Below are 23,166 nucleotides of genomic sequence, written 5' to 3' on the forward strand. Positions count from 1 at the left end.
ACCAGTACACCGCTATAATCTTCACACATGTACCGTAACCAGTACACCGCTGTACTCTTCACACTCTGTACTGTAACCAGTACACCGCTGTAGTCTTCACACTCTGTATTGGAACCCGTACACCGCTGTACTCTTCACACTCTGTACTGTAACTGTATTACGTTGTACTCTTCACACTGTACATAGATCACTGCAGTACTGTTCACTCTCTGTACTGTAACCAGAAGACAGCTTTACTGTTCACACTCTGTATTGTAATAGTACACCGCTTTACCCTTCACACTCTGTACTGTAACCAGTACACTGCTGTACCCTTCAAACTGTGTACTACAACCAGATCACCGCTGTACTCTTCACACTCTGTACTGTAACCAGCAGAAAGCTTTACTGTTCACACTCTGTATTGTAACCATTACACCGCTGTAGTCTTCACACTCTGTATTGTAACCAGTACACCGCTATACCCTTCACACTCTGTACTGTAACCAGTACACCACTGTACTCTTCACACTCTGTACTGTAACCAGTACACTTCTGTACTCTTCATACTCTGTACTGTAACCAGTACACCGCTGTACTCTTCACTCTCTGTACTGTAACCAGTACACCGCTGTACTCTTCACTCTCTGTACTGTAACCAGTACACCGCTGTACTCTTCACACTCTGTACTGTAACCAGTACACCGCTGCCCTCTTCACAATCTGTACTGTAACCAGTACACCACTTTACTCTGCACACTCTGTACTGTAACCAGTACAACGCTGCCCTCTTCACACTCTTTACTGTAACCAGTACACCGCTGTACTCTGCACACTCTCTCCTGTAACCAGTACACCACGATACTCTCCACACTTTGGATTGTAACCAGTACTTCACTGTACTCTTCCCACACTGTACTATAACCAGTACACCGCTATAATCTTCACACATGTACCGTAACCAGTACACCGCTGTACTCTTCACACTCTGTACTGTAACCAGTACACCGCTGTAGTCTTCACACTCTGTATTGGAACCCGTACACCGCTGTACTCTTCACACTCTGTACTGTAACTGTATTACGTTGTACTCTTCACACTGTACATAGATCACTGCAGTACTGTTCACTCTCTGTACTGTAACCAGAAGACAGCTTTACTGTTCACACTCTGTATTGTAATAGTACACCGCTTTACCCTTCACACTCTGTACTGTAACCAGTACACTGCTGTACCCTTCAAACTGTGTACTACAACCAGATCACCGCTGTACTCTTCACACTCTGTACTGTAACCAGCAGAAAGCTTTACTGTTCACACTCTGTATTGTAACCATTACACCGCTGTAGTCTTCACACTCTGTATTGTAACCAGTACACCGCTATACCCTTCACACTCTGTACTGTAACCAGTACACCACTGTACTCTTCACACTCTGTACTGTAACCAGTACACTTCTGTACTCTTCATACTCTGTACTGTAACCAGTACACCGCTGTACTCTTCACTCTCTGTACTGTAACCAGTACACCGCTGTACTCTTCACTCTCTGTACTGTAACCAGTACACCGCTGTACTCTTCACACTCTGTACTGTAACCAGTACACCGCTGTACTCTTCACACTCTGTACTGTAACCAGTACACCGCTGTACTCTTCACTCTCTGGATTGTAACCAGTACACCGCTGTACTCTTCACTCTCTGTATTGGAACCCGTACACCGCTGTACTATTCTCAATCTGTACTGTAACTGTATTGCATTGTATTCTTCACACTGTACACAGATCACTGCAGTACTCTTCACTCTCTACTGTAACCAGTAGACAGCTTTACTGTTCACACTCTGTATTGTAATAGTACACCGCTGTACACTTCACACTCTGTATTGTAACCAGTACACCACTGCACTCTTCACATTCTGTATTGTAACCAGTACACCGCTGTACCCTTCACACTCTGTACTGTAACCAGTACTCCGCTGTACTATTCTCAATCTGTACTGTAACTGTATTACGTTGTACTCTTCACACTGTACACAGATGACTGCAGTACTCTTCACTCTCTGTACTTTAACCAGTAGACAGCTTTACTGTTCACACTCTGTATTGTAATAGTGCACCGCTGTACTCTTCACACTCTGTACTGTAACCAGATCACTGCAGTACTCATCACACTCTGTACTGTAACCAGTACACCGCTGTATCCTTCACACTCTGTACTGTAACCAGATCACCGCTGTACTCTTCACCCTCTGGATTGTAACCAGTACTTTGCTGTACTCTTCACACTTTGTACTGTAACCAGTACACTGCTGTACTCTTCACACTCTGTACTGTAACCAGTACACCGCTGTGCTCTTCACACTCTGTACTGTAACCAGTACACCGCTGTACTCTTCACACTCTGTACTGTAACCAGTACACCGCTGTACTCTTCACTCTCTGTACTGTAACCAGTACACCGCTGTACTCTTCACTCTCTGTACTGTAACCAGTACACCGCTGTACTCTTCACTCTCTGTACTGTAACGAGTACTCCGCTGTACTATTCTCCATCTGTACTGTAACTGTATTACGTTGTACTCTTCACACTGTACACAGATGACTGCAGTACTCTTCACTCTCTGTACTTTAACCAGTAGACAGCTTTACTGTTCACACTCTGTATTGTAATAGTGCACCGCTGTACTCTTCACACTCTGTACTGTAACCAGATCACTGCAGTACTCTTTACTCTCTGTACTGTAACCAGTACACCGCTATACACTTCACACTCTGTATTGTAATAGTGCACCGCTGCCCTCTTCACAATCTGTACTGTAACCAGTACACCGCTGTACTCATCACACTCTGTACTGTAACCAGTACACCGCTGTATCCTTCACACTCTGTACTGTAACCAGATCACCGCTGTACTCTTCACCCTCTGGATTGTAACCAGTACTTTGCTGTACTCTTCACTTTTTGTACTGTAACCAGTACACCGCTGTACTCTTCACACTCTGTACTGTAACCAGTACACCGCTGTACCCTTCACACTTTGTACTGTTACCAGTACACTGCAGTACCCTTCACACTCTGTACTGTAACCAGTACACCGCTGTGCTCTTCACACTCTGTATTGTAACCAGTAAACCGCTGTACTATTCTCAATCTGTACTGTAACCAGTACACCGCTGTACCCTTCACACTCTGTACTGTAACCAGTACACCACTGTACCCTTCACACTCTGTACTGTAACCAGTACACCGCTGTACTCTTCACACTCTGCACTGTAACCAGTACACCGCTGTACTCTTCACACTCTGTACTGTAACCAGTACACCGCTGTACCCTTCACACTTTGTACTGTTACCAGTACACTGCAGTACCCTTCACACTCTGTACTGTAACCAGTACACCGCTGTGCTCTTCACACTCTGTATTGTAACCAGTAAACCGCTGTACTATTCTCAATCTGTACTGTAACCAGTACACCGCTGTACCCTTCACACTCTGTACTGTAACCAGTACACCACTGTACCCTTCACACTCTGTACTGTAACCAGTACACCGCTGTACTCTTCACACTCTGCACTGTAACCAGTACACCGTTGTACACTTCACACTCTGTACTGTAACCAGTACACCGCTGTACTCTTCACACTCTGCACTGTAACCAGTACACCGTTGTACACTTCACACTCTGTAACCAGTTCACTGATGTACACTTCACACGCTGTACTGTACTGTTTTACTCTTTAGTCTGTAATATCACCAGTACCATGCCAGTCTTTCTGGTCATCATTTCATAAATAAAACACAACTTACGCAGAAAGGTACAGACACAACCACCATCAAATATTTATTGCTTTGTTTTGTTATTTTGTTTTAAGGATCTGGGCACTGAAGGCACCAAGATTAAGTTGATGGACATATGCAATGGATATATAATAAAACCCCCTCACAGTTCAGAAAAAAATATTATACATAAAAACAATATCATCACACATTAACACATCTTTACTGTTTCAAATTACCTTTCCACCATGTGACAAAATATGGTTTAAGGAATAAAAACAAAAATGTACTGTACTTCATCAAGAATACACTATTTCGGGGTTGCCATTAAAGAGCACTGACCCTTGTTTTTGTAAGTACCTGCATGTTAAAGTCCTTCACGGTTACCATAACAATACAAATGTTTTTTAAAGCCTTTATTTTTACTCCTTCAGCTAAGCCTTACAACAGTGGGTCTCACTTTGTTGCTTATGCTGAACTCCTCTTAGTTTTCCCACCGGGATTGGGCTTTTGGGATTGCTGGACCAAGGTGGCAGGGCTCAGCTTGGCTGGAAACGCCCCTTCGCTCAATTACAAAGGCACCTTGTTGAAAATCAGTTGTGGAAAAGCTATAGCGAATGGTCAAGGTGTCATGGAAGACAATGTCCTTGAAATGAGTAGCTAGACATTAGACCTGATCCAATGAAGATTAGGTTGTAAAGACTGTAGAAGGTGAAAGGAAGGAATACTGAGGACAGAAGAACTCCATTTTTAAATGTTTAGTAAAGAAAAGGCACTGATTGGAGTGATCTAAGTTTTTTGTCCTTTATGGGTCAGGTGGGTGTTATTAGGAATCATACTTAAAGATAATGACTATGCCCCCCCATACATAGCTCAAGCTGTTGATCCTTACACTGCTTGGCAGTTTAATTCACACTTGTCGAAAGGCTCCACTTTTTCCCAACCTCTGCCCACAGATTTCCAGCTCATAAAAGCTCTAGGTGCAAATAGGAGAAAGAGATGGCTTTTGGGGTTCAAGGCAAGATGCCCAGGATTGCATGGGGCTCAGTTCAGATCGAGTTTGATGAACCCAGGTCCCATCCCAATGAGGATGTGAGGAGGAGAGCAAAAACAATGTCTTCCATTATATTTAGAACTTGACAAGGAATACCGAGGAATTCTAAAGAAGTTGAAAGTGATGAGGATTGATCCGGTCTGCTCGTTTTCGTGCTGGTGTTGCAAAACATACAAAAATTCTGGTTTCTCTCAGGAGGAATTAACAAACTTCAATGCATGCAAATTCAACAAGTGCATGAAAACAGAATAGCTGCAATTTTGTGTGCTGTTATTCTGCAGCGAAGACGGTTGGCTATTTTGTGAAACTGGTTCCACAAGTTTTGCAACGAATCGTTTCTGGAGAAAGCAATTCACAGACAAGTGCGACCCACTGAGAAAGCTTACAATGACAAACTACATCCCCCACATCCCATGACACGGTGACCCCATTCTGCTTGTCCAGACTTGGTATGGACTCATGCCTTTGTGAACTCAAGCCCCGTGCTAGAATGTGGAGCACGATACTGGGAGTTAAAGATAGTCACATTCTGCCTGTGCACCCTAATATCATGAGAGGAAATAATAATTAAAACAAACAGTCCATTGCTATTGGCCAAGGAGGTAATGTTCCTATACAATACAATGATCAAGAAGGACTTTTTTTTTCAAAACAGAGTGTCCTTTTTGTCAGCCTTCACAGGTAGTATTACAAAGATTCTTCAAAATATATATCTACAAAAAAAAATCCTATTGACATATCCTGGTGTCCTGATTTAAAATATTAAAGAGAAGCACAACACCTGCAGAAAACCAAGGGTTGAATAATTTCCAATCACCTGAAGCCAGAGAGAGAGAGACAGACCCCATGGTAGAAATGTTTCAGATGTGCAATGACATCTCAAATGCCATTGTATTTCCAGTGAAATTGCCAATCTCTCAATGTCACTACATACAGTGGCCAGATGAGTCCTTACCTCCATCCATCCTTTTCATATTAAATATTTTATAGGGTTGTTTTCAAAAGGAGTAGGGATTGAGCAACACATTTTGAGGAGGGAGCTATTCCCTGTTTCTTGATTTCACGGTATTGAACAGTAAGCCTTGAGCACAGTGGACTTAAACAGAGATGTCAAGTTTCCAGAGGAATGGGCAGCTTGGGAATCGATGAATCCGAGCTCTTGGATGGATTCTACTGTGTTGCTACTGCATCATGTACTCAGTCAGGTTCTGGGTGCAATATCAACCTTGCACTTTCGACTGGGGCCTGTAGTTCCTAAACTGAAGAGGCTGAGAGTGTTCTCCAAAGGATTGGACTTTGACCAGGCTCCCCACTCTATCTGTGATGGGAGTTTCCAATTGCCTGAACATCCTCTGACTGTCCTGAGTAATACGGCCAGGCAAACAAGCAGAAGCTTAGTGCTCAGCAGAAACCAGAGCGGTCTCCCCCCCAAAAAAAGGCTAACCAACTCTAGATTCTTTACAGCTGCCAATTCAGGAAGACTTTCACCCAGGCTTTGCATGTTGGGCTTGAGCCCCTCTTCCCGAGACATGGATCTGAAGTACTTTGAGATATAAATGTACCTATTTCCTTACAAAAACGCGAAACAAAAACTGGAGTATATTACAGGAAGGAACAGCATACTGACTGTCCAGGCTAACAAAAAGGCTTTAATAACTGGAGTAAATGTGAATGTGGTAGCACAACCACAATAAGAAATATTGTGTACATGATATTTACAGCAGAGTTAAGTGCTAGGTGATATCACTAACAAATTAGGTTTCGATACTCAAATGCAACAATGCCCTGAATATCGTCTCTGAGTGCCTTTTATATGTCATATATATAATATACATATAGAATATATATATATATAGAAAAGAACCCACTACTTTTCTAAAATTCCTCCACTCCCACTATTTGTTACATCCTTAAAAATAAGAAAATGTTAATTCCGGTGTGAAAGAAATTAAATTACAAAGCAAGCCAATTCTCTGCCAGTACACAGCCTCTCAACTGCTTTCGTCCCTTCTGCTGTCTGGGAAGCTTTGTTCATGCTCATGTTTCCAGAGGTAGTCATTCACGGACGTTGCTTGTGTTCGGGGGTTGGGGGAGGCTGTGCCAAAGTCTGAGAAAAATGGATGGATGCTCGTATGGGCCGACCCTTGGGCAGGGGAGAGCTACAGTTTCTTGGATTTGTTCTGAATAGTGCCTGGGTGGGTAAAGTGACTTAAAAATAGGGTTTACTTTACTTCCCCTTGTCTCCAATGTTTTCCCCTGTTTCTGAAGATACTGATTTTTTTTTTTCTCTCCCCCCTGGAATATAGCGCGCAAACTCACATGGCCCCATGTCCTTTTTCCCCACATGTGACCTGAGCCATTGAATGATGGTAAACTATCGCAGGCAACCGCGGTTCTGTTCTCATTCTGCCTTCACCCACCAACACACTGTGATGGGATTTCAAACAGAAGCTCCCTAACCATGGCATCATGGCAAGCTCACTATCCCTTTTGCTGAGGCTGGTTGGCACAACAGCACAGTGCAGTGACTGAAACTTGGGTCCACTAGTCTGTAGATTTCAACATCCATAATGCAACCATCAACTAAACTGCATGGGATCATCAGGGAAGCTGCTGAATGACACTGACAGAGTGACTCATCCAAAAATGATTTATTATTGATGTTACTACAGGTAAGAGGGGAGCAAACTCTATATTCCTTTAATATCTTCATGTCAGCTCCTAAAGTGACTCCTGAAAATCCTCACATGCTCAGTATCAGCTACTTTCTATACAAAAGGCCAGGCCATCATGATTGGCTGAACTCATGGCAGGGAAAGTTGGGGGGGAGGGGGAGGGGTACAATGAAGTGCCAATTGAAAATGGTTGATGCTAAAATCATCCCAAAAGATAACAAAAGGGTAGTCTTGAGCATGACCCTAGCTTCCATTTCTGAAACGACTGGGGAAGTAGAGGTTGTCACCACCAACTGGGAATAACTCTAGAGATGACCTATACCTCTGACTACAACAACATCTTTGATTGCACAGCACCTATTTCACTCTGTTACAGTCATGGCCACTGCATTATATTGTATTAGTCGTAAAGGGGAAGAGGGGAAGTGACAAAAGTGGGCGGCTGGCGGTCTCTGTTGTTCTGGGTTCACACAAGGTGGGACTGGATGTGGTCAGCAACATGCATCTTAAAACCCAAATCTCTATACTAAAAACTCTTAAGAACATGCAGAAATACAATACTCCAATCTCCTACCACAATCCATCCCCAATCACAAAGGTGCACAAAGCAGCAGTCATGGTTAGTGAAGGGGCACAACAAAGGAAGAGTTAGATCAAGTAGACACTGACAGTTGCTGAAAGTTGAGGGAAGGACTGGGCCCAGCTGGTGAAAACTGACTTTCAGAAGTCACCCACGATGCAACGGTCTAATCAATCAGCCGTGTTACCCCTGAACACCGATCATGGGTCCTTTTGATTCAGATACCAGGATTAAGCTGACTTAATCCCCCAGATACTTTCTCCAATGGGATTTGAAAATGTGGGAAGAAAGTGGAGCAGGAAAGCCACTTTCTCCTCAGCCAAAACATACCAGACAACAGTGTTAACCGTTGCACTCAAACATGACCTCTTTCCACCAATCAACAATCCCCACACACCATCCTATTGATTAGAATGAAGCCGTTGAGTCAGGACTGCAACCTCCTCCTCAGACTCTACTCATCTTCCTGCCTCCCTCCCTGTTAGGAACTGAGGCTGTTTGGAGATGAAGGTGGGAGACACGGCAGATAGTTCCTGAAATTCCTGTTTCCTTTCACTTGTCCCCATCTCCATTACCTACCCACGTTCCAGTGCGGTCTCCAGCCTTAAAGGTCAGTACATTACAAGCCCCTCTTACCATCTTTTCAAATACAACAATGTTCGAACCTGTTCCCTTGCAACAATACAAGGAGAAGACAGTGGATAGAACAGACCCTTTATCACACTCCAACAACCCCTACAGACAACTGGAATCTCTAGGGTGTAGTACAGCCATTTAGTGGCATTCAGAAGGCACCTCTTCAGTTTTTTGCAACTAAATACGTATTCACTGCTCAGTCCAAACACCAATCCACCTTACCCACTGCCAACAGAGCCCCAATCAGCATGATCTGCCGACCTGCCAACTCAATAGATGATCTGCTCAGTATCACTTTGCTGTTTATCAAATTTGCAGTGTGCACATCGGCTGCCACATTCAATACATTACAAAAGGCACTGCACTTCAAAAGTACTTTAGTGCATTGGGATTCGAAAGCTATAAAAGACACTATATAAATGCAGGCCCTTTCTATCTTTCACTGGTTGAATCATCACAGTAAGTAATCCAGGAGAGAGTGTGTTTCAACTGTGTATCTTCTGACATGAAAAGTTTTCGAACTCCAGGGTAAGGGCAGGACCAGTCACAGTAGTTCAGAACAGTAGCCTCTTTTTAGCTACTACAGACAAGCTCACTCAGCTGGAGGAGCCTTATCTCTGAGGCACATGTTTGCTTTGAGAATACTGGCCAAAACTGAGGCAGGTAATATGTACATCTTTCCTGGACTTCATTAGTTTGCTTTCATATACCCAAAGTCAGTACCTGTCATCATAAAGACTTGAACTGCTTTGCGGAGAACTGATTATAATCTCTCAACTGGATTTGCAGTTCCACTATGGTTGAAACTGTGCCAAGGTTCACACTGTAGAAGCACAAATGAACAACGATCATGTAGTTCAGCTACGAGGGGGCAGCTAATGTCAATGGAACTGAGCCAGTGTCCTCAGAAGGGGAGCATCAGATGGGGAAAAGCTGTCCTGCTTTTGCATTCTAACCTTACAAATACTGGAGGCAAGAACGTACCTGGGGGGAAAAGCAAGTCACTAGTTTCATGTGAAATTGAAACCTAAAGGGAAATAGGGCACCGGTGGAAACCTGCCCTTTATAATGCCAGCCTCCACTTTAACCAGCACATCTTTTAAACCCATTGTGTCTACCTTCTATTATGTAATCAGGTCTGTCAGAAAGGAGAAATGCAAACTGGGAAGGGAGCCTTGTAATTAACTCTCATTATCCTGGAACTTTGACCCAAGTCACCTGCTCTCCCATCACCCATAAAGAATTGTTTTGAGAAATCGAAGGGGTGATGATATCAAACTTCCACCAAGCACCTTGACGGATGGCAATGACTACAAAGGCACGGCCGCCATTTTGTGATCAGAAGCAAACAAAATGGAGGCGTTTTACTCTCTGTACCCCTCCCTCCAACAAACTATGGTAAGAAGGCAACGTTCCCACGTACAAGCCCCCATTAACAATTACTTTCTGAAAGTGATCCTTATCCAATGCTTACTATCCCTGAAGTGTAAATATTCTCTTTTTTTAAAAAAAGGAAGAAAAACCATACCATTACCTCTCACTGAGCTCGAGTTCTGGAGAGAGGAAATTAAAACACACACACACATACATGACCCTCACAGAAGTAGTGCAGTATATTGTTCTTTTGACTTCACAACAGTTCTTTTTTTTTTGCATTTTCTTTTACATTTGTTCGAATGTAAAAATATCTGTATTTCTGTGAAAAATAGATTTTTTTTTTGCGTTTGGTAAAAATGAGCAGGCACCAAGGTGTGTAGATTAATGGCAGGCAGTAGCACCCACTGTGTAGGGGAGGTTTGGGGGCGGGGGGGGGGGGGGAGGTGAGCTCCTAGTCCTTCACCAGCCGGTAAACGTGATGTTGTGCACCATGTTCGCTTGTCGACACCTCAAATACAAACGCTATACACAGCAGGGTCTCCTGGGTGTCCCGGTTGGTCACAACCTGGCAGAAAACAAGAGAGAGAGGGGAGAGCTTGAGCTGAAACGCAGTTGTGCAGCACAAAAGTCACCTCACAGCACCTTCCCAGCATCACCTTGGAGTCCGGGGTCAGAGAATGGACCAGGAACAGGGACAGAGGTGAAGGGTGGAACATCAAGGTCAAGTGCCAGAGGGAAACAGTCACCAACTGATTAGCCATGTTCAACAACAACTTACACCGACAGTCGTACAGCACGGAAACAGACCCTTCAGGCCAACCAGTCCATGCTGACCATGTTCCCAAACTAAACTAATTCCATTGCCTGCATTTGGCCCATATCCCTCCAAACCTTCCCTATTCATGTACCTGTCCAAATATCTTTTAAATGTTTTGATTGTATCTACATTCACCAATTCCCCTGCCACACACGACCCACTCTCTGGGTGAACAAGTTGCCCCTGATTACCTTTTTAAAACTTTCTTTCATCTTAAAAATATGTCCCCTTGTTTTGAACTCGCCCACCTACAGGAAAAGACCCTTGCTGTCTCCCTTATCTATCCCTCCCTCATGATTTTATAAACCTCTATAAATTACATAAATCGTTAACATCCTGTCCCAGGATTTGACGCCGATTATTCACACTCATTGCTGCTACACCAACTTCATTCATTTGACCTCAGTAGGACGCATCCATGGGATAATGGAATTACATGGAAACCCAGCCCTGGGCTAAAGGGTCAAATTCTGTTTGGCTTAAGCTGTGTGATAATGGCAAGTGTAGTCTGGTTATAATTTTGTGTTATCAAAACATCTCTCCTTTGGAGAGTTTGAAGAAGAGCGTGTGAGAAAGTGACATGATATGTAAAAAATGGTTCAGGTCACAAGATTTATACCCTTAGATAATATTACAGTCATTGCTCTGTATCCACAGGGTTCCATTTCTGAGGACTCCCACGAGTGATGAAATACATCTGTGCGGAGCTCATTTTAAAATAGATTAAAAATTGCAGATTTTGCCCGCAAATGTTGAATATTGTCGTTACTTAAATTTTGGCAGGGATAGGCAAATTTGCAATTTGGCGGATACAGAGGATTTACTGTATGGTTTAAAGGACATTGAGGATCAACTCAAATCTGAATGTGACAGTCTCAGATCGTTTATGATATTGACCAGCAAAACAGAACCCAGGAAGTTATCAATGGCAGACCTGAATCTGAACTTTTCTGCTTCTGAACATTACGACCAAAGGTAGATATTTAAGCCCTTGAGGCAATTCAGGAAGAGCTGGAAGCCAGCGGCCTGAGGTAGCAGGGAGCTTTAGCATAGGACAAAGGACACTGTAGAAACTTCTAGAAATGACCTCTTTTTCCAGGCAAGTGAGGAGTATTCCATGACACTCCTGACTTGTGCCTAATAGACAGTGAACAGACTCTGGGGAGGCAAGAGATGAGTTATTCACTGCTGTGTTCCCTAGTCTCTGACCCGCTCTTGTAGTCATTGTATTTATGAGGCCAAACCAGTTCAGTTTCTGTTCAATGGTAACACCTGTAGGATGTTGATAGGAATGAGGTGAAAAATCCCAGAAATAGCATTTGAATGCAAAGTGCAATTGTAGATTCTTTCTGGTTGGATGAGTTAATTTTGGGGCTGAATGGCCTCTTTCATGCAAAGGGTCAGCCATTGACCCACGAGAGAAATCAGCCATAAGGAATAAGCCATAACATTGTGGTGGTTTGATTTAAAAAGGGACAGGTCAGGTGGAAACCCCTGATCTCAGTATTGACTGTTGTTTTTTCAAAAAGGAGTGGTTACCAAGCAGATTCATGCAGTGTAATATTTTAATTCCTGAAATAATATTAGTGTGTGAGGGATAGGGGATGTGAGTTTATGTCTGGACACCATGTTGAATACACCATTGATGAGGTGTTCACTAGTTGGGACACATTAGTAAGTTTGCAGATGACACCAAAATCGGAGGTGTAGTGGACAGTGAAGAAGGTTACCTCAGATTACAATGGGATCTGGACCAGATGGGCCAATGAGCTGAGGAGTGGCAGATGGAGTTTAATTCAGATAAATGTGAGGTGCTGTATTTTGGGAAAGCAAATCTTAGCAGGACTTATACACTTAATGGTAACATCCCAGGGGTTGTTGCTGAACAAAGAGACCTTGGAGCGCAGGTTCATAACTCCTTGAAAGTGGAGTCACAGATAGATAGGATAGTGAAGAAGGCGTTTGGTATGCTTTCCTTTATTGGTCAGAGTATTGAGTACAGGAGTTGGGAGGTCATGTTGCGGCTGTACAGGACATTGGTTAGGCCACTGTTGGAATATTGCGTGCAGTTCTGGTCTCCTTACTATCGGAAAGATGTTGTGAAACTTGAAAGGGTTCAGAAAAGGTTTACAAGGATGTTGCCAGGGTTGGAGGATTTGAGCTACAGGGAGAGGTTGAGTGGGCTGGGGCTGTATTCCCTGGAGCATTGGAGGCTGAGGGGGTGACCTCATAGAGGTTTATAAAATTATGAGGGGCATGGATAGAGTAAATAGACAAGGTATTTTCCCTGGGGTGGGGGAGTCCAGAACTAGAGGGCATAGGTTTAGGGTGAGAGGGGAAAGAAATAAAAGAGACCCAAGGGGCAACCTTTTCCACACAGAGGGTAGTGTGTGTGGAATGGGCTGCCAGAGGAAGTGGTGGAGGCTGGTGCAATTTCAAAATTTAAAAGACATCTGAATGGGTATGTGAATAGGAAGGGTTTGGAGGGATGCTGACAAGTGGGACTAGATTAGGTTGGGATATCTGGTCGGCATAGACGAGTTGGACTGAAGGGTCTATTTCCGTGCTGTACACCTCAATGACTCTATGACTATTATTTGGGGAAGTGGGGGTAAGCTCATTCGGTCAGAATGCTGCAGGTTTGACCACTGCAGTCTCCATCTCCTGCATTCACAGATCAGGTATTTGTTTGTGTGCTTGTTAGTACCTGAAAGAGTTAACTGGCATCACGAGATAAGCTCTGCCCCATTGGGAGAAAGAGGACCTTTCTGGGAGGAGTTAGATAGAGTTCCAGTGTTCTATGTACAGTAGTAAGTTCTAAGTAGCTAAACAGTGGTGTGTACTTACTCTCAAGTTTAGCCGGTGGTCTTATAAGAGATTTTCATGTCACGCTATTATAACTTGTTGTTTAGTATTAGATAATAAACCCACCCTGTTCAACAAGACTTGCATCTGTCAAAGACTTTGTGTGGGCATTTTCCCTCATTGGTACCACTAAGTTATATTAATATCAATACGAAGGGTTGGTGGTAGTGAATGAGAGGTGAGGGTGCAGATGACCAGACTGGTGCATACCTGCAGGATAGTGAAGTTCTCTAGCACACTGTTCATCATGTACTTCTCTGGTAAATGCTTGAGTTTGTGGATGAAGTTGATCATGTATTCACACATTGGGGAGCGGTGGATCCGATACACAAACCTTCCATTCTCCAGCCTGGCATATTCTGTCTGTGGACCAACAGGAAACAGAAGACACAAAGCATTACAGAACCGGCGATTCTATGAAGCCGAGATCTACCTGTAGTGTAAGAAACAGTAAATCACATTTGAAGGATGCAGGAACTGGTTTGGTCCCATTACGGGCGGCATGGTGGCACAGTGGTTAGCACTGCAGCCTACCAGCACTAGAGTCCTGGGTTCAATTCCTGCCTCAGGCGACTGTCTGTGTGGAGTTTGCACATTCTCCCTGTGTCTGCGTGGGTTTCCTCCAGGTGATCTGGTTTCCTCCCACAATCCAAAAATGTGCAGATTAGGTGAATTGGCCGTGCTAAATTTCCTGTAGTGTTAGGTGAAGGAGTAAATGTAGGGGAATGGGTCTGGGTGGGTTGCTGCTCGGAGGGTCGGTGTGGACTTGTTGGGCCGAAGGGCCTGTTTCCACACTTTAAGTAATCTAATCTAATCTTGATGATTAATTAGCCTTTGTTGAAGCACTTGCACTGGAGGGGACTGAATTTCACACAGAAAGCTGCTGTTGATCTGCAGAGTAACACATCATCCCTGAAGAAACTGGCTGGATTATCAGACCAGTATCATCATCACCAAACAATGCTTCTGGTCGCACTTAAAGGGGTTTTGTTTTATTTCTTCCCTTTTTGTCCAGCCAGCCAATACCACAGAGTTACCCCTTACTGGGAACAATGGTAATCTCCCGAAGAGAGGTTTTCTCAATGGCTGTTATTGGAAATGGAGATGGTATATTGCTCCTGTATAATAGTGGGGGTGAGGGGGGGAGGAGGAGGGAGGGGGGGGGGGGGGGGAGGAGGAGGGGGGGGGGGGGGGAGGAGGAGGGAGGGGGGGGGGGAGGAGGAGGGGGGGGGGGGAGGAGGAGGGAGGGGGGGGGGGGAGGAGGAGGGGGGGGGGGGGAGGAGGAGGGAGGGGGGGGGGGGGGAGGAGGAGGGGGGGGGGGGGGGAGGAGGAGGGAGGGGGGGGGAGGGGGTGAGGGGGGGAGGAGGAGGGAGGGGGGGGGAGGAGGAGGGAGGGGGGGGAGGGGGGGAGGAGGGGGGGGAAGGAGGGAGGAGGTGGGGGGGAGGGGGGGAGGAGGGGGGGGAAGGAGGGAGGAGGTGGGGGGGAGGGGGGGAGGAGGGGGGGGAAGGAGGGAGGAGGTGGGGGGGAGGGGGGGGGGAGGAGGGGGGGGAAGGAGGGAGGAGGTGGGGGGGAGGGGGGGAGGAGGGGGGGGAAGGAGGGAGGAGGTGGGGGGGAGGGGGGAGGGAGGAGGTGGGGGGGAGGGAGGTGGGGGGGAGGGAGGGGGGGGGAGGGAGGAGGGAGGAGGGGGAGGGGGGGGAGGAACGGAGGGAGGAGGGGGAGGGGGGGGAGGAAGGGAGGGAGGAGGGGGAGGGGGGGGAAGGAGGGAGGAGGGAGGGGGAGGGGGGGGAAGGAGGGAGGAGGGAGGGAGGGAGGAGGGAGGGAGGAGGGGGAGGGGGGGAGGAGGGGGAGGGGGGGGGAGGAGGGGGAGGGGGGGGAAGGAGGGAGGAGGGAGGGAGGAGGAGGGAGGAGGTGAGGGAGGAGGTGAGGGAGGAGGGGGAGGGAGGGAGGAGGGGGAGGGAGGGAGGAGGGGGAGGGAGGGAGGAGGGGGAGGGAGGGAGGGAGGAGTGGGAGGGAGGGAGGGAGGGAGGAGGGGGAGGGAGGGAGGAGGGGGAGGGAGGGAGGAGGGGGAGGGAGGGAGGGAGGAGGGGGAGGGAGGAGGGGGAGGGAGGGAGGAGGGGGAGGGAGGGGGGGAGGGAGGGAGGAGGGGGAGGGAGGGGGGAGGGAGGGAGGAGGGGGAGGGAGGGGGGAGGGAGGGAGGAGGGGGAGGGAGGAGGAGGAGGAGGAGGAGGGGGAGGGAGAGGGAGGGAGGGAGGGAGGGAGGAGGGGGAGGGAGGGAGGGAGGGAGGGAGGGAGGAGGGGGAGGGAGGGAGGAGGGGGAGGGAGGGAGGGAGGGAGAGGGGGAGGGAGGGAGGGAGGGAGGGAGGAGGGGGAGGGAGGAGGGGGAGGAGGGAGGGAGGGAGGAGGGGGAGGGAGGGAGGGAGGAGGGGGGGGGAGGGAGGGAGGAGGGGGAGGGAGGGAGGGAGGAGGGGGGGGGAGGGAGGGAGGAGGGGGGGGGAGGGAGGGAGGAGGGGGGGAGGGAGGGAGGAGGGGGAGGGGGAGGGGGGAGGGGGGGGGAGGGAGGAGGGGGGGAGGGAGGGAGGGAGGAGGGGAGGGAGGGAGGGAGGAGGGGGAGGGAGGGAGGGAGGGAGGAGGGGAGGGAGGAGGGGAGGAGGGAGAGGAGGAGGGGGAGGAGGGGAGGAGGGGGAGGGAGGGGGAGGGAGGAGAGGGAGGAGGGGGAGGAGGGGGAGGGGGGAGGAGGGGGAGGGAGGGAGGGAGGGAGGGAGGAGGGGGAGGGAGGGAGGGAGGAGGGGGAGGGAGGGAGGGAGGGAGGGGGAGGGAGGGAGGGAGGGAGGAGAGGGAGGAGGGGGAGGGAGGGAGGGAGGGAGGAGGGGGAGGGGAGGGGGAGGGGGAGGGAGGAGGGGGAGGAGGGAGGAGGGGGGAGGGAGGAGGGGGAGGGAGGAGGGGGAGGGGGGGAGGGAGGAGGGGGGGAGGGAGGAGGGGGAGGGAGGAGGGGGAGGGAGGAGGGGGAGGGGGAGGAGGAGGGGGAGGGGGGAGGGGGAGGGAGGAGGGGGAGGGGGGAGGGAGGAGGGAGGAGGGAGGAGGGAGGAGGGGAGGGGGGGGGAGGGGGGAGGGGAGGGGGGAGGGAGGAGGGGGAGGGAGGGGGAGGGAGGGGGGAGGGTGGAGGGAGGGGGGGAGGGAGGGAGGGAGGGAGGGAGGGAGGGAGGGAGGGAGGGGGGAGGAGGGGGGAGGGAGGGAGGAGGGAGGGAGGCGGGGGGAGGGAGGCGGGGGGAGGGAGGGAGGGAGGAGGGGGAGTGAGGGAGGGAGGCGGGGAGGAGGGAGGGAGGGAGGCGGGGAGGAGGGAGGGAGGCGGGGGGGAGGGAGGGAGGGGGGCAGGGGGGGAGGGAGGGAGGGGGGGAGGAGGGAGGGAGGGAGGGGGGGAGGGAGGGGGGCAGGGGGGGAGGGAGGGAGGGGGAGGAGGTGGGGGGGAGGCGGAGGGAGGGAGGGAGGGGAGGGAGGGAGGCAGGCGGGGGGGTGGAGGGAGGTGGGGGGGGGAGGCGGGAGGCGGGAGGGAGGAGGGGGGGGGAGATTGGGCAGCAGCACCTTGGACAGAATAAGGTAAGGTTTGTAGTTCTCAATGAGGAGACAATGCTGTGTCTGACGGTCACTGGAGGACCCAGTGATCCAGACGTGTAAAACAAAGAAGTCCTGCTCCTCAACCTCACCATCCCCTCACGTCTCTAAGAACACACTGCTTCCCTTTAACTCACTTCTTTGGTGTTGTTTTTATGCTAGAATAAACGCTTACCTCCACTTTCTCCACGACTTGTTTTCCAAAAGAGCAGACTTTAGTGGAGCAGGTGATGGTCATGTTCTCAGAGCTGGTGTACTGGCTGCTGACTCCGTAGAAAGCTCCTGGCCCATCCTGGATGTTGCTGTTAAGGTCCGCCTGAGGAGACAGAGGCACAGAGTGAGGCACTGGATAACACCAACAACAACTCCCATTCAGATAGCACTTTCACTGCCCCCAAGCATCTTTCACAGGACCGTTTCCAAACAAAGTTTGACATTGAACCATGTTAGGAAGATATGATGAAAGCTGATGAACACTTTTGATAAAAGAGATCAGTTTTAAGGAACAAACTGGCTGCATTCCACAGTTGGGGAAACACAGGTTACAAATGCAAAAAAATCTTCATAGATTTGTCATACGCAATTTTCCTTCTATAAATCAATGGCTATGCTGAATCCTTTACAGTTTTCCAAGTTCCCTGTTACTGTGTCCTCAATAGTGAATTATAATTCCTTTCTTACTACTGGCATCAGATTGACTAGCCTGTAGTTTCAATTTTTCCTCCCTTCCTTCCTTCCTTCTTGAGCAGTGGAATTTGATCTTTGATAAGTCTTTCGAGAGGCTGAGATGAGGTTGCAACACATGAGCTCCTACGAAGTGGGACTAATCTGTTTATTTGCTATCGCCAGTGTTTCAGTCTGCAGTCTTACACATGAGCGCCACCTGTTGATATACTGAACATAGTACAACAGAACATTCCACCATTGTCCTTACATTGACAGGAAAAGGTAGGAGACAACCCATGGATGTGGGTTCCCTAGAGATTCTGCTGGTTTTCGACCACTTTCAAATCCTTTTGCTTCATTTCCCAACTGGCAGCCAGAGATTGAGGGCCTGACTGATATAGGATTACAAAGTTGGAACTTCCGTTATTTCTTCACTTTTCTGCGTTTACGTTCTTCATTTTGGTCTTTCTTCTGTGCTTAAAGGTGGGGCTGGAGACTGGTGACACGATATAATATTTTTCACTGTGTCTTGTAGCAAGATACATGCGACAATAAATAAATAAATAAAACGATTGCACCAGGCTCTATTCTGGGAGGAGGGAGGGAGGGATTGTGGGTCAGGGTGACGCCATATTGGTTGAGGAGTGGAAAGTGGTGTTGGGTTGGCGAGATGACAGGCTGTTCATAAAAAAATATTTCTGGGATTTGGTGGCAAAGTGGGTTAGGATTTTCTGGATGGTCAAGAGAGTGAGAGAGAGATTGACCAGAAGAAAGGCAGGTTAGCTTTGGGAACCTGCAAGATTATTGCTTCTCCAGGCCCAGAAGTATTGCTGGAAAGGCTGGTCTCTTTCGCATGACTAGCTACCAGGTTCTTGTGCCCTGGCAAGTTCTCGCTCAGGCACTTGAATTAAATTTGAGGCATGCAGCCTCATTTCAATATGAAAATATCAAACACACCTTGAGAATATAACTCAGTCCCTTGTTAAAGCCAAAAACCAAAGGAGGATTGGGTCAGATTTTCACTGCCACCATCTGATATTCCTGTCAAGGTGGTCTTTGGCAGGAAGCAATGAGGTTCCCTCCATTGTCTTGGTCACTAACACTTCACCCACAGATGCCAGACATTGTAACCTCCTTGTTACATTGCTGGGGGCTTGATTCGCAATCTGAAAATGAGACTAGATCCATTGTTGACAGCAGGAAGAGAGTTACTCGGGAAGCAGGGTGGGAATTCAGTTTGATGAATTACGCTTCAGTGGAGCTTCCTGCAATGTTGCACCATGTAAAAGGCATGAATTAAACACAATTTGTTGTTGCTAATTCATGCTGTTCCTTTGCCCAGTGATGTTTCATGTCAGCACGAACCCAACTGAAATCAGGCAGCTCAGTGGTTAGCACTGCTGCCTCACAGCGCCAGGGACCCAGGTTTGATTCCACCCTCTGGCGAATGTCTGTGTGGAATTTCCACATTCTCCCTGTGTCTACGTGGGTTTTCCCCGGGTGCTCTGGTTTCCTGCCACAGTCCAATGATGTGCAGGTCAGGTGAATTGGCCAAGCTAAATTGCACATAGAGCCAACAGACGTGCAGGTTGGGTGGGTTAACCTTGGGAAATGCAGGGTTACAGGGATGGTGTGGGTTTGGGTAGATGCTTTTCGGAGGGTCAGTGTGGACTCTGGTTAGGCCCCATTTGGAGTACTGTGTCCAGTTTTGGTCCCCACACACCTCAGGAAGGACATACTGGCACTGGAACGTGTCCAGCGGAGATTCACATGGATGATCCCTGGAATGGTTGGTCTATCATATGAGGAACGGCTGAGGATCCTGGGATTGTATTCATTGGAGTTTAGAAGATTAAGGGGAGACTTGATAGAGACGTACAAGATAATACATGGCTTGGAAAGGGTGGACGCTAGGAAATTGTTTCCGTTAGGTGAGGAGACTAGGACCCGTGGACACAGCCTTAAAATTAGAGGGGGTAAATTCAGAACAGAAATGTGGAGACATTTCTTCAGCCAGAGAGTGGTGGGCCTGTGGAATTCATTGCCGCAGAGTGCAGTGGAGGCCGGGACGCTAAATGTCTTCAAGGCAGAGATTGATAGGTTCTTGTTGTCTCGAGGAATTAAGGGCTATGGGGAGAATGCGGGTAAGTGGAGTTGAAATGCCCATCAGCCATGATTGAATGGCGGAGTGGACTCGATGGGCCGAATGGCCTTACTTCCACTCCTATGTTTTATGGTCTGATGGTCTTATGGACTCAATGGGGCGAATAGCGTTGTTCCACACTATAGGAATTCTACAGATGTTAAGAAAGGAGCCATAGACGATAAAGGCATCCCTCTGCAGAGTGATAAATAGTTATGTACAGCTTGAGGTGAACCACTTCACAAACGTAGAGTAAAATGAGGAGGCAGGCCTTTCTAAACTACCACAGCTGGGATAGAGACTGAACCCACACTATGGCTTTATTTTTCACCACACGAGTCAGCTGTAGCCAACTGAGGTAACTGACACCACCCCCCACCCACCCAAAACTGATTAAAACAGGGTTGTTCAGGTCCACAACACCAACTAAGTGCAATTTTCATTGTCACTTTGGGTCCATAAGATCAACAGATCTTTGGGTCCATAAGAGCAACCATACAGTCCACACAAACAGAGACAGAGGGTGAGAAGGAAGGGAAGCCTTACCCAGAACTTTACTAAGAAGAAGGCGTTCTGTGGTCCTTTCTCAAACAACTCCTTCAACCCGCCTTTTTTCTCTGGGAATTTGTCGTAGATCTGACGGATATCCACGGCTTCCAGTAATGGGTCGCTGTAGGATGGGTTTGTCTGACCAATATGAACGAAGAGGTGCTTGTTATACTGCAAACAAAGAAAGGAAGTGAGTTACTTCATTGCTTCCTGCCAAAGACCACCTTGACCTCCATTCAGTTGTGGCTCATTCGGCGAACCCACGTTGAATTGGATGCTCCTGGGCTCAGGGGCACTCCAGACACTTGGAGACATATTTGTGACTGACAGATTAAACCAAAGCCTCAAACTTTCCCCTCAGGTAAACATAAAAAGTGGTGCAAGCCATATTCATAAGTGCAACTCGGGATGAGCACTATATGTTGACGTAGCCAGTGACGTGCACATCCTGTGATTCTACTTTTAAAAGAAAGTGCTTTCCCAGATGTCTTGGCCAACATTTCAACCCCCAACCAGTACTTTAACCAGATTCCCTGGTCGTTGATCTTACTGCTGTACAAATTGGTTGCTGGTGTTATGGACTAGACCAAACCCGATCAAAACATATCAAAGAGATAGCCTGGACCCTAAATATTTCTTATTTAAAGGCAAGTGCATTCCAGATGCAATTTGATTGGTCAAACTACCAGTCTTGAAGCAAAACACACTGTACTCACACATTACAGTTAAAAGACAACAAAAGAAAGAATAAATTGGAATAACAACTCTATTGGGAAATGTAACAGCATAATAAATTAGTTTACTCATACACAGTAACTGTTCCTACATTGTAACATCCCAGAAGCATAGCCTTGGCAAAAGGCAAATTCAGTAAAATAGATTGTCTCACTTGCAATTCTAGCAGTGGGAACAGAACCCCAGCTTTTAGCTGTAACAGAGAGAGGAAAAACAGCTTCCAAACTCATCTTCAAGAGCCCAGCAGCAACTGATACTAAAAACTAAAAATAAAAATCCTGGTTCTTTGGGAGTTTGACTCCACCCATTCAGGCTGCTTCTATTGTTGTGAATTTAGAACAAAAAACTGCGAGGCCTCACTGCTTTGGAGCAGACTGCTTGACATCTCTTTGTCAACCATTTTTCATTAAAAAAAACCAGGACAGAATACTGTATAGTTCTTAAATCCACAAAATCGTAATACTGCATCTTCCTGCGTGACTGCAATGATTACACTTTAGAAAAATGTCTTTGACAGCAAAGTGTTTTGGGGTGGTCAGAAGATGCCACTTATGTGAAAGTCGTTCTCTCTAATGCTCATTTGTCTTTTTACGTTGTACAGGTACAAAGATAGTCTCAAGAGTTTCATGTTGACCTGCAACTCAAGAAATGGGAGGAACAAACTGGAGATAAATGGTGGCAAAACCAAGATTGGAAATACTAATTGAAGTTGGGTTTTGAGATAAAGCAGGGTGAAGTTCTGCTTGCACACAAACTGAAAGCAGGTACACAGACATGCCATTGAGAAAGAACAAAGTCAAGTCGAGAGTAGTGGTCATCTGAAGCATAGTGGTCCTTGGTGAATTTCACAGCTAATTCCCAGCAGAATTCAAAGGCAAATTCTTGTTTCAGGGAGAATTTTCAAAAAGGTGTTCAGTGTGTAACTAAACATCAGGAGCATTCAGGAAAGTACATAAGCACTGTACAAGCATTTCAATTCAATCAAGTTGCGTGGGAAATCATGTCTTACTAACTTGATTTGAGTTTTTAAAAAAAATTAACAAAGGTGATTGAGGAGGGCAGAGTGGTAGACATGATCTATATGGACTTCAGCAAGGCATTCGACAAGTTCCTCATGGTGGACTGGTTAGCATGGTTAGACATGGAATACAAGGAGAACTAACCATTTGGATACAGAACTGGCCTAAAAAGTAGAAGGTAGTGGTGGAGGGTTGTTTTTCAGACTGGAGGCCTGTGACCAGTGGAGTGCCACAAGGATTGGTGCTGGGTTCACTACTTTTTGTCATTTATATAAAGGATTTGGATGTGAACACAGGAGGTACAGTTATTAAGTTTGCAGGTGACTCTAAAATTGGAGGTGTAGTGGACAGCGAAGAAGGTTACCTCAGAGTACAATGAGATCTTGATCAGATGGGCCAATGGGCTGAGGAGTGGCAGATGGAATTTAATTTAGATAAATGTGAGGTGCTGCATTTTGGAAAGGCAAATCAGGGCAGGACTGATACACTTAATGGTAAGGTCCTAGGGAGTGTTGCTGAACAAAGAGACCTTGGAGTGCAGGTTCATAGCTCCTTGAAAGTGGAGTCACAGGTAGATAGGATAGTGAAGAAGGCATTTGGTATGCTTTCCTTTATTGGTCAGAGTATTGAGTACAGGAGTTGGGAGGCCATGTTGCGGCTGTACAGGACATTGATTAGGCTA

At 47.4% G+C, this 23,166-nt stretch overlaps 1 protein-coding gene across 12 annotated transcripts in view; it reads right to left on the minus strand.

Annotated features, from left to right (window-relative positions):
• Positions 1–3,798: 3,798 nt before the first annotated feature.
• The window catches only part of LOC140467201 (transcriptional enhancer factor TEF-5-like), a 262,516-nt gene continuing 243,148 nt past the window's right edge, over positions 3,799–23,166 (minus strand). For all 12 annotated transcript variants that reach the window (XM_072563403.1, XM_072563410.1, XM_072563398.1 and 9 more), the window contains 4 exons: positions 20,728–20,901; positions 17,548–17,688; positions 13,974–14,126; positions 3,799–10,646 (listed from right to left, as the gene is read on the minus strand). In XM_072563403.1, the coding sequence (XP_072419504.1) occupies positions 10,533–10,646; positions 13,974–14,126; positions 17,548–17,688; positions 20,728–20,901 (582 nt within the window). In that variant the 3' untranslated portion in view covers positions 3,799–10,532. The remainder of the gene's footprint in view (positions 10,647–13,973; positions 14,127–17,547; positions 17,689–20,727; positions 20,902–23,166) is intronic.

Source organism: Chiloscyllium punctatum, chromosome 45 (genome assembly GCF_047496795.1).
Source record: "Chiloscyllium punctatum isolate Juve2018m chromosome 45, sChiPun1.3, whole genome shotgun sequence".
NCBI classification, from domain to species: Eukaryota; Metazoa; Chordata; class Chondrichthyes; order Orectolobiformes; family Hemiscylliidae; genus Chiloscyllium; species Chiloscyllium punctatum.